This window comes from Diorhabda sublineata, chromosome 4, assembly GCF_026230105.1.
Source record: "Diorhabda sublineata isolate icDioSubl1.1 chromosome 4, icDioSubl1.1, whole genome shotgun sequence".
Classification (NCBI taxonomy): Eukaryota; Metazoa; Arthropoda; class Insecta; order Coleoptera; family Chrysomelidae; genus Diorhabda; species Diorhabda sublineata.
The window spans coordinates 22,986,848-22,999,247 of NC_079477.1; the positions used below are offsets into that span (position 1 = coordinate 22,986,848).

The 12,400-nt window shown below is 34.5% G+C and overlaps 1 protein-coding gene across 6 annotated transcripts in view; it reads right to left on the reverse strand.

Annotated features, from left to right (window-relative positions):
* The window catches only part of LOC130443402 (polypyrimidine tract-binding protein 2), a 431,147-nt gene that overhangs the window by 117,240 nt on the left and 301,507 nt on the right, over positions 1-12,400 (reverse strand). The window contains exon 2 of one of the 6 annotated variants that reach the window (XM_056777991.1): positions 8,430-8,468. The exons of the other annotated variants lie outside the window; for them this stretch is intronic. Coding sequence (XP_056633969.1) covers positions 8,430-8,468 — 39 coding nt within the window. The remainder of the gene's footprint in view (positions 1-8,429; positions 8,469-12,400) is intronic. 6 annotated transcript variants of the gene reach the window in all.

The window sequence follows — 12,400 nt, forward strand, 5'->3', positions numbered from 1 at the left end:
ACAAAGTATATGATATATTAATTAAAGAAGACAATCTTTCAATAAAAAATTTATTTATACATTTTTTTTGCATTTAAAGAATCCAAATATCAACGTATATTATTATAGATTTAGGTTAGGTTAGGTTAGGTAAAAGTAATTCTAACCTAAGTGACCTCTCGACTATTTAGTTCAGTCATGTAAACATAGAGGGTAGTTGTGTCTTCTCCAATCGTAAATATTCAACGCAGCTTTCCTTAACTTCGCAAACTTGAACTTGAATATGTAAATTCCGCGAAGGGTTAAACGTTTTCTATATATTATAGTAAAATAATCCCGTTTAACGACCACGAGAGGAAATCGTCTGTAAATCTTTCCGACCGTTCAATCATACAAAGGAAAATGATATTAGCTTTTAAATGAAGCGCAGTTGAGATTTTATAACTTGCATTTCCAAGTTGGAAGTTTCAAACTACGTTTTACGCTCAACGAATTCCAATTTTAGTTTTGGAGCAAAAGTACACATACAGATTTCGAAGTGGGTATGTATATAAATAATTCCATACGCTTCGATAGCATACCTATAATTATATTAAATAAACTTTGATGTATAAATTAATCTACGCCGTAATTGAGCATATAAATTAGATAAACTTACATTAATACTAGATTAGGATTTCCTTTCGTGAAACTTGTGATAGAACAGATTTCATACAACTAGAATCACAGTTAACTTATTTCTCCATCTTTTTCTTGAATTATCATACTAATTTACGATCTAATTTTTGATTATTTGTTCTTCTTGAGTATGTGTCTTAAACATATTCTGGCCGCTCGAATGAACGATCTTCAAGCTCAATCTTCACTGTGTCTTCCCTTCCAATTTTACATATTTTCTTCACTGCCTTTCACTACTTGAAGTTTTTGTTTCTAATAATGTTTCGACAATATACGAATTTCATATTTATTGCTCTCCGTTTTATTTATTATGATACGAGGGTTGCTACTTAAGTTATGAAATAAAAACAAATATTTATAATTGGATATGACTATATATTTATTTTCAAAATATTCTTCGTTGAGATCAATACACATTTGCATTCGTTTGAACCAATTGTCGAAGCATTTCTCCCATTCTGATTGAGATACCTCCAAAATATAGGATTTGAACGCATCAACTACTTCTTCAACTGTAGAAGAATGTAAATGGGTGCCAAACGTGTTTATATTTTTGTTTATACCTGTCGCGGGCCCGATTAAACTGACCCGAGGGCCCATTTGGCCCGCGGGCCGTACTTTGCCCATAACTAGTTTAGATTATTTCATTGTAGCATTCTCCTGAAATGTAAAGTTTTCAATTTATGTCGTTTTTCCCTAGAACCAGTGATATCTTTCCATATAAATAACGAGAAGCATCAAAACAAACCGCGATAAAAGCAAAAAAGTTCACAATAGCACATAAAACTACACGTTTTCATATTTTTTTAGTAGGGTTTACTCGAAACTCTATGGGAGGCCCTATTAAACTGACCCGAGAGCCCATTTGGCCCACGGGCCGTACTTTGCCCATAACTATTTTAGATTATTTCATTGTAGCAGTCTCCTGAAATGTAAAGTTTTCAATTTATGTCGTTTTTCCCTAGAACCAGTGATATCTTTCCATATAAATAACGAGAAGTATCAAAACAAACCGTGATAAAAGCAAAAAAGTTCACAATAGCACATAAAACTACACGTTTTTATATTTTTTTTGTAGGGTTTACTCGAAACCCTATCGGAGGCCCGATTAAACTAACCCGAGGGCCCATTTGGCCCGCGGGCCGCACTTTGCCCATAACTAGTTTAGATTATTTCATTGTAGCATTCTCCTGAAATGTAAAGTTTTCAATTTATGTCGTTTTTCCCTAGAACCAGTGATATCTTTCCATATAAATAACGAGAAGCATCAAAACAAACCGCGATAAAAGCAAAAAAGTTCACAATAGCACATAAAACTACACGTTTTTATATTTTTTTTGTAGGGTTTACTCGAAACCCTATCGGAGGCCCGATTAAACTAACCCGAGGGCCCATTTGGCCCGCGGGCCGCACTTTGCCCATAACTAGTTTAGATTATTTCATTGTAGCATTCTCCTGAAATGTAAAGTTTTCAATTTATGTCGTTTTTCCCTAGAACCAGTGATATCTTTCCATATAAATAACGAGAAGCATCAAAACAAACCGTGATAAAAGCAAAAAAATTCACAATAGCACATAAAACTACACGTTTTCATATTTTTTTAGTAGGGTTTACTCGAAACTCTATGGGAGGCCCTATTAAACTGACCCGAGAGCCCATTTGGCCCGCGGGCCGTACTAGTTTAGATTATTTCATTGTAGCAGTCTCCTGAAATGTAACGTTTTCAATTTATGTTGTTTTTCAGACACATTACATGTTTTTATATTTTCTTTGTAGTGTTTATTCGAATCCCTGTCCCCCGATGACCCATCAATCGTTGATTTGACTGTTTTTGTTTGAAATGATGTGTGAGATGTCGCGGTAAAGACTGGTTCGTCTTCTGCGATTGGTTAGCATTTTAATTCCTTCTTTTTTACCAAGGTTAATGTTTCAAATATCGTTAAACAACTCAATCAGCACTCGTATAACAAGAAACAGCCCTCGTAATATTATTTTTGAGACTTTGGAATTGAATATACATCGCATTAAATATGTTTTTATTTATTCTAAAGAATATTAAATTTTTTCTCAAATTCTTGCGTACACTTTAATCATAGCTTCTCTAATTATCCAAAATTATATACCAAGGTCTCCATTAACTGACCTTCACTCTCAATACGTACAAAATAGTCATCTAAAAAACCCATTACGTTCTACCTACTTAACATGAGCCCAATTCTAATTCTCTAGTAGTAATTCAACCATAGAAATATAAGAACCAATCATTTCGATCCTATAGTTTATAGAAAGCTTGTTTGAGAATTAAACTAATATCAAAACCAGTATCAAGGTCAAAATATAAAGGTGAATATACTAATAAAACGTAATCTGTGTTTACATCAAACAAGTGGAAACGATTACGTATTCAAGTTCTATTTAAAAAAATCATATTTGATAAATAGTTATGAAGCTGGGTTAGGAGAAAGTATTCAATATAACCATGGTTTAAAAGCAGATCCATAGATGTTCTGGCTTACCAGATAACGCAAAATAATATTTGTTACTAGTTAAATAACTTAATTTACCACTTAGAGCCACATCAATACAAAAAAATAAGGGTGAGTGATTTGATAAGTTAATGGAACAAATGGGCATATGGAATCGCTTAACTACGACGTTAGTTCCCGTCAGGAGACCGTCAGTTTACAATAAATCTTAACGAATACAATAGTAGGTAGAAGTTGAATAGGTAGATTTATGATTCTTAATATAATACAAAAATTAGGTAATCGGAGACGAGACCCATTGTATAAATTAATATTTAGACTTTTTTTACGGTAAAATACAACAGCCACAAACTTATGATCTAACAATGAACGTCAAATTTAAATTTGCCGCTCTAAAAAAGTAAATCGACAACTGACAGTTTAGGGTTAGTCAAAATGGAGCGTAACACGACAGAATCCAATTAACAGCTCAATCTTTATACTCAGCGAAGAGAGTTTGTTGGTTGGATTATCAAGCATCAACAAATGTTGGTGATTTTTCGAATATCAATCATCCCAACCGACGAAGCTCATTTTCGTCTAGATGGGTTTGTTAATTGCCAAAATTGCCGCTTTGGGGTTTTGAGAACCCACATGTGATTGTCGAAAAACAACTTGTCACTGTGGCCAATAGGTGGTTTCAACAAGATGGAGCCACATGCCATACAGCCCAATAAATAATTACTTAATGTTTAATTAACAACCCTTTATAATTCAATAAAAAAATTACAATCAAAAGTCTAAAAACTGTATTTTCAATTTAATTTAAATCTTTACTTTTGGGACATCCATTAATTAGAAACGTTTGGTAAGTTAAAGTCTATTTATCGAAGAAAAAAATAAACCAAAACAATGATCAGTGCGTGATCAGTACGTGAACATCACGGGCGAAACGTGTCGCGTGAAAGGAGCGCAAGCCGCATCGCTGCAGTAGCCGTTAGATCAGATGTAGTACAGGGACGGCATCGTCTTATCGTGGCGTAAACGTGTAAAAATGAAAAGCAAGATAAGGATTTTAAAATATTTTATAATTTATTAAAAGAAATGGGATTTCAATATAGAAAACAAGGAAGGAGCAGTTATAATTGAAAAAAAACGGAAACTTGTTGAAGAAAATACAAAAATTCACTACCTGGATGAAACAAGTGTAAACGGTAGACATACTAAAGATAAGGTTCCAGTGGTCTCTGTAAAACAATCGATTTTTATTGCATATTTCAGCCGTTCACTTTATATCTATTGTTTTTTACCACCAAGAAAGTTTAGTTTATTGTTAGTGTTAATTTTGCCTGCATAAACCAAGTTTAAATGAGAGAGATGTTAATTGAAAAGACAATAGTAATAAAATTGATACGAGACCGAATCTAATAAAAGATTATTTCCTATTTAACTGTATGAAATTAACTGAGGTTCGGATCTTGATGATTTATACGGATTCAATAAGGGCGCTTAAGGATAAAGGAAGGAACTGATAAGGCTGCAATTTATTTGTAGTTTGACCTACTTTTATGAATGAATTTCTTATGAAACCGTATATTGCAATTTCGAAATGATATCTCTCTAATCAACTTTAGCAATTTATATAAATTTCCCGTCACAAAAACGTGGAGTTCTTAACTAACTGAATGAATTTTTTATTAGGAGAATTAGTCCTGTCACCACATATTTTACTCTGAATTTTGAGAAAATTTTCACTCTTCTAGCACTGTTTTATTCTCAAAATTGTACAAAATTGTTTCAGATTCTGCTACACTTTAATACAAAGAGGTTGTTTGACACGGCACGTTCTACCTTTATTCTCTGAAGATGATAAATTGATAATCGAAACACACTTAAAAATAATCATTTCACTGAATCTTCAAAGAATATTTACAAGGGCCTCAAATCTTAACAATACGTTGGAAGGGTTGATGGTTCGTAGCCCAATTCATCTGTTAACATAGTGGAGAAGCATTTGATTTAGTACTTTTTCCATGTTTCTAAAACCCGTTGGCATAATCGCTTTCAAAAGCAGTCAAATCAAAATTAAGCGCCGATTCGACTGAAATTTCAGCAATATATATCCACAGGAATCAAAAGAAGAGGTAGAAGACCGAAGGTTTCAAATTGCGAAATGCCAAATTCCTGTCAAAACACAGAACTAATCAGAATCGTGTACACCAGTGAATCCCAAAGTGGTCCAGGTGCATCCTCTGGAGTCCGCGGGAAGATCTAGACCAGGAGTATACTTGAATTTCCATAGATTTTGACGAGTTGATAATTTGATTTAAATGCATCAACTAAAACTAGTAAGAAGTATTTTGAAAGTGGTTAACTCGATAAAAACGATCAATTTTTGCGACTTTTTCCGTTTTCCTAAATAAAGCATTTCATTTTGGTCCAATCAAATGACCGTAGTCACTAAAAAATAGAATCAACTACTTCTAAAAAGATATATATGAAATTATCGTTAGATTTTTTCGCTTTTTTTCGTGTTCCAACCAAACCGTCGCTCATCATCAATTCAGTATCAAACTTAACCTCATTTAGATCAAATCTCCCGGTATAACGAATGATTATTATTATTTTTATACATCGATACATCGACCGCAGCACGCCGCGATAAACCTGTCAAACTGTGAATGAAAACGTTTGCTCCACGGACTAATTTATATCCATTAAAAACTCATCAAAATTGATATAGAAGACCCACAGGACCTGTCAATAGAACGTTGTGTATTAAAATGAAACCTCCAGAGATGCTGTTTATTATTCAACATATCGGATAAAATCCATAACCTATACGTTTCTATATAATTCTTTCAGTTTCCAACTTTTAGCACTATCGGTGATGTTTTCTTAAATACCGTCGTGGTGTAATCAAATAAAGTCTGCAATACTATCAATAACTCTCCTTTCGGCAATAGCTGCTGTTTATATTGTTGATGCCCCAACTTCCCAACCGCTTCATACTGCGAGTGGTGTAGCTGGAGTGGTTACATTCCAGTCTAGCAGATTTTGACTTAGTTAAGTGGAAAATGGCCGAACTGATGTTCATGATGAAGGGGATCAACATTGTTGACCAAGAGGTTCACCAAAGTGAATTATCTATACAATTTCCAGGAGTTTCAAGGTCTGCGCTGTACTCTATCTCATAACATTTGCTTATAAGATTTTTGAAATGCAGTTCAAGCATGTGGTGATTCCACAAAAGTTGTCCTTTACATTGCAGTCCTACCAGTAAAGACTTCACCATGGATTCGTAAGATATTATTTTGGGAAAAAAGAATAAATAAGCTTAGTAAACAACTTCACAGATCTAGGGTCAATAATAAGCAACAAGGATTGATGCTTAGACAGAGTTAAAACAAAAACAACCTTTACTAAAATATGAAAAAGTTCGTACCTTACCATAAACATTTAAATGAATCCGTTTCGAACGTTGGTGTTCCCAATCATATCAGAATCGTAGGGACTTAGCGCTGGAACGCAAATATATTGATTCATTTGACATGTGGTGGTATTGAAAATTGTTTGGAATTCCCTGGACTGCAAAGAGAACTGATCAGTCGATGATGGAAGAGTTAATTGTAACCACCGGATTAGCTTATAGTCATGGGGGAAGCATAAGGAAAAAACTATGCCTATGAGATGGTCCGATCGAATCAAATAAATCCCAGATCATCTCTTTCACTTTACACCAGACAGAAGATAGAGAAATTTGGATAGAGATAATAAAGAAGAAAATAGGGACATTCCAAAGAGGTCAGGACCTTCAGGACTAAAATAACGAGCAAGAGATAGAGGAAGAAATTGAGCATTCCAAAAAGGTCAGGACCTTAATGACTAAAGAAACGAGTAGAGAGAGACAGAGAGAGAGAGAGAGAGAGAGAGAGAAATTGAGCATTCCAAAGAGATCAGGACTTTCAAGACTAAGAAAATGAGCAGAGGGAGAGAGAGAGAAATTGAGCATTCCAAAGAGATCAGGACCTTCAAGACTAAGAAAACGAGCAGAGGGAGAGAGAGAGAAATTGAGTATTCCAAAGAGATCAGGACTTTCAAGACTAAGAAAACGAGTAGAGAGGGAGAGAGAGAGAAATTGAGCATTCCAAAGAGGTCGGACCTTTATGACTAAGGAAACGAGTAGAGAGAAAGAAAGAGAGAGAGAAATTGAGCATTCCAAAGAGGTCAGGATCTTAATGACTAAAGAAACGAGTAGAAAGAAAGAGAGAGAGAAATTGAGTATTCCAAAGAGATCAGGACTTTCAAGACTAAGAAAACGAGCAGAGGGAGAGAGAGAGAAATTGAGCATTCCAAAGAGATCAGGACCTTCAAGACTAAGAAAACGAGCAGAGGGAGAGAGAGAGAAATTGAGCATTCCAAAGAGATCAGGACCTTCAAGACTAAGAAAACGAGCAGAGGGAGAGAGAGAGAAATTGAGCATTCCAAAGATGTCAGGACCTTCAGGACTAAAAAAACGAGTAGAGAGAAAGAGAGAGAGAGAGAGAGAAAAAGAAATGGAGCGTTGATAAACCAAGATAGATTTAATATCCGATGCGTTTTATTAAGTATTAAGAACAATATTTTGAATGAATAACAAATCCATCAAAATGGTAATGATATTATAAGAGAAGTCTTTAAATTCTTTGAAACCAGTAAAGTTGAAATTGCATAAAATACTTATAATCAAAACCTATGAGTATCTATAATTATAAAAACCAGGTTTTTCGAGATAATTACTTCTGTATGTAATTAATTTTTGAAAAGGATATCCGAGTTCATTTACCTCATATCTTTAAAGTTTTCGAAGCGTTGCGATTCTACAGTTAATTTTTTATTTAATTAGAATTAAATGCTTTTCTCACGGAAAAAATAAGCGAAAGAATTCGAGTATAATAATTTATAATCATCAAACTACATAGAAAACAATTAGATATTACAATAAATGTTCTTTGCATTCTTGAAATTACTTTTTACTCTCTTGAGTTTTTTACTATGACATTATTTACCAACTCAGCTACCACAAACGCGATTTATATACAGTATTAGAATATTCGGTCTTCTTGAATAATGTCTCTATAAAAACAGTCACAACATAATGTAAATAGGTGACAAGAAATACAAAAAAATAGTCGTTATAATAATGATCGGTGCATTCACCAAACTTTATCTTCGATTAACAACTTACAACGGGACCGGCTTCACGGTCTATATCAGTGGACGAATACGTAACAATGGTTTTATGTGAAATATAGAAAATGACTTACCAAAATAGTTTCGTCAATAGGAAGGGAAGAACTACGTACCTAAAAGAAAAAGATAATAAGATAAAAACAACGGTTGACTATAGTAAAAAGAATTGATAATCTCTTGTAGAAATAATTTTACTTCATTATTTGATGTAGTTAGTTGCCAATGATTAGAAAATTTCTGGTTACTATCTTTATAGTACGATTGGTCTTTGTCTAGCGATCATCTTCATGAGGTCTGAGAACAGGAAGAAGCCGCAGCAGTCAGATTTTTGCGAAAATCGCGTGCAGATTGTCGATTGAACGAAATTTGGATTCATTACAATTAAAAAGCTCCAAACACTGCTTAAATCACAATTTAGGTTAGGTTAGGTCGATTATGAGTTAGCACGGCAACCATTTTGGACAGAGCTTTCGCGTAGTAGTAGCGTCATCTAAGTGTCAAGCTACGAATTATTTCGAACAACGTAATTGTTTGGTGTAGTGATATTATTTATTTTTAGAATCCGCTCACTCGACTATTCAGTTTCTTCTGGTTTCACTTTTTTTTTTGTATCTAGTTATATATAAATATATATGCACCACGGGTTGCCGTTTACTCAAATATTGATTGAAACCATTCAGGAACATTTCTACGGAATAGAAAATGACGGACGTAAGCTTCTAGTATGTCATTTGTAAGCGCAGAGAAAAACAAAACAACGATCAGAAAAAGAGCGAATCGGCTTGCCAGAGAAAACTCAACGGCGCGATTTGGTACATTCGTTTCCCACAATAGTTTTCAATTTTAGAAGAATGATTTAAAAAAGAAATCTACGGCACTAAATTATTACCGTATAAAAATGCACGATAATCCAAAGGATTGTAAGACATATAGAAAACAAACTAGTTTGAAAAAGTAGCCTCAAAATTGATCAGCTTAGTCTTTTAGTTGTTACCCAACGTTTCGTCAAGAATCACGTTCAGTTTATATAGATAAAATTCGAAGAATACGTGAAGGATTACAAACATCCCTAAATTCGAACGGGAATACAGGATTTATTTATTTGGTTTCATGTCATACTTTAAGAAGTTGATTTCAAACTCACAACGAAAATTGCTACTCAAGTTTTGAGAGTAGAAAAACGATGACCGCGCAATTTATTTTTGATCTGCGGGAATAAGAAGGAATCATTAGGTGCTAAATAAGGACTGTACGGTGGATGACCCATCAATTCGATGTTTTGACTGTTCTAAAACGTTTTCGTTTGAACTAATGTGTGAGAGCTCGCATTGTCGTGATGGAATCTTTTTGAACACTTCCTGGCATACCAAATTGTAGTGTACCAATCAGAATTGACTGTACTACGTTGCTCTAATGGAATTGTGGCAACATGTTCAGTTATTTCGAAAAAACAGCTGACCATTTGGTTCGAAATGCACGACTCTGTGATTCCTCATCGACTGTGATGGAATACTTACCAGCTCCTCGTTGGTCTAACTAAAAGTCTTCCTTTGGATGTTATTAATTCTTTGACAATTGCATTGCTAGCCATTTTATAAACAAATATTCTCCTTCTAGCCCTTCCTTTAATGATCCCGTAAAGTATAAACTGTTTTTTTTATTCTAACCTCAACTGTTCGCAGTGGGTGTTTCAAAATTGTCTACCATATAATCAAATTTGTTCCACATCTTATATGGCATATTTTGAATGATGGATCTGATGTCTGCTCATTCATTTTAAGCAATCTTGTTCCACAATGACCATGGAGGCCATCATTTTCCACAACTTCATCATCTAGTTTTGGATAAAATCAAAAAACTCACACCAAGTTTTTTCTTATCTTCATAAGAAGCTTGTGGTCATTGAAATCTAAATCATGTATAAACGTTCACAAATTCAAAACACACCAAATAGTCGAAAGAGATAGTTAAGTTTCCTGTCTATCATCTAGTAGATTTTGATAGCCATCACTAAATTGCTGAAACCATATTCTCATGCTCTAAGTTGTAGAAGAATCAACAGCGTATATGTTTGAAAATTCATCTTGCACAGAAATCGCACAAACGTCGAGCGCTTTTTGTTTGATAAACGTCATTTTGACAACTACTGAGCTTGGCATTAAGGAGATACCACGAGGAACTTCAGAACTTTGTTTCTCTAGCTCTAGAAGAGATTAAAGACGAAAGAAAGAGTGAGAGACTTATCAAATTGGTTGACTCTCATGGGAACAAACCTCAACTGCTAAAATACCATTTGGGCCATAATGAAAAGACATTATGACAAGTTTTCAAAGGAATCGAGATCTAGGATTGAATTTTCAGGGGATACTCGAATTGTTCGTTTGTGAAATTCGTATTTTTTTATACTAGATTGATTATTTGTTAATGGATAATGAATAATCTCCGCCTCTGTTAAAGTTTAGTGACCGATTATTACCTCTAGCGATGGTAGTTGCTTCCGAATCCGTATCTTTCGCGTCGTCCGGTCGGTGGCTAAAGCTACCGGTCTACCGGATATGAATTTATATATATCTATATGTGAATTTAAGTCGCATACTAATTCAGATATTTGTATTCATGAGGTTAAGATTAGCCCTCCTGCACCGTGCCCCAAAACGATTCCCGACACTCGATTCTATTCAATTATTTAGGAAAATCCAAATGGATGGAATGTAGTTCCGCTTCAGGGTATCGGTTTATAGGGTCTTGTTCGATATAACGACAAGAAATTGGTATTAATGGAGAGAATGGAGTAGCCCGATATATGGGAGGTATAAAAATTTCAGAAATTTTACATATTTTGAAAATTATATATTGGAAACTTCAAAATATAAATTACAATATTAATAGATGTAAAAGCGAGATCAATGACACAATTATTGTTTGAAAATGAATTATTTCATCGACAGAAATTCAACAACTGCTTTTAAATATTTCTAATGGTTTTGCTCATGCTGTGAAATATAGATTGTACAGAAATCCCACGATTTCAAAGTGTATTTTATTCTCTTATAAGAGCTTCTTTCGTTCTTTCGTTCAAAGCATCTTTCTCTTCTTCACGGAATCTACACTCCTTTACTTAGCCCAATTTCATCAAGTGTTTCCTGAGATGGCATTATCCTTTGAGGAACCCAATGAGAACGCGTAATATATTTTTAGCTCCCAATGAACTTATTTTTTCTGCAACTTTTTAGACAAAAAGGCTTGGAACTTCTTGTTATTACGACGTCGTCTCCCTACAGAAGTTGGAGATCCTTTCTCTGCTTGATTGACGTGAGAAGTTCTTTCGTACAAAAGAACGGGAAGGATGTAACAGCGAAGCATTCTGGTCCGAAGTTTCAGGCTGAGGTTGCGTTTTGCCAGAAGTGTCCTCAGAGTTTTCCGCGCGTGCTCAATTCTTGATCTGATTTCGAGTTTTGAGTCGCATTGCTGGTTTACGAGCTTGTTCAGATACTTAGAGATGATACTTGTTCAATGATTTCTCCATGGAATCTTAAGATGGGCTGGAAGTAATGATAGGATTTTTTGCTCATTTCTTGACAAGTATATATCGGAATAAATCACATTTTTATGTGAAATGAGGAGCCTAGTATCTGGTACCAATCTCAACCACTGCAAACCTAACTTTGATTGTGGATTCTGAATCATCTTTACATTATTGAATGCAAGTTTATTATCATAATTCAGTTATGGGCAAAGTACGGCCCGTGGGCCAAATGCCGCTAAACCTGCCCGCGACAGGGTTTTGAATGAATCGGATAAGAGACGAAGGGAAGCATCGATGTACCTCATTACTTTGATAGTTTCTGCATATCTTCAGAGCTTTTATCGTTTTATTAACACCGATATTATTGAAGTTACTTCCAAGACATTTCCATTACAAGTGCATAGAAACTGAATAAATAATAGCATATGTAGTTTCAAGAACATGGATCCAAAGAACTGTTAATGTACGAAGTACATTATCATTAGATCCAAAAAATAACGCGATATGCTTTAATGAGAG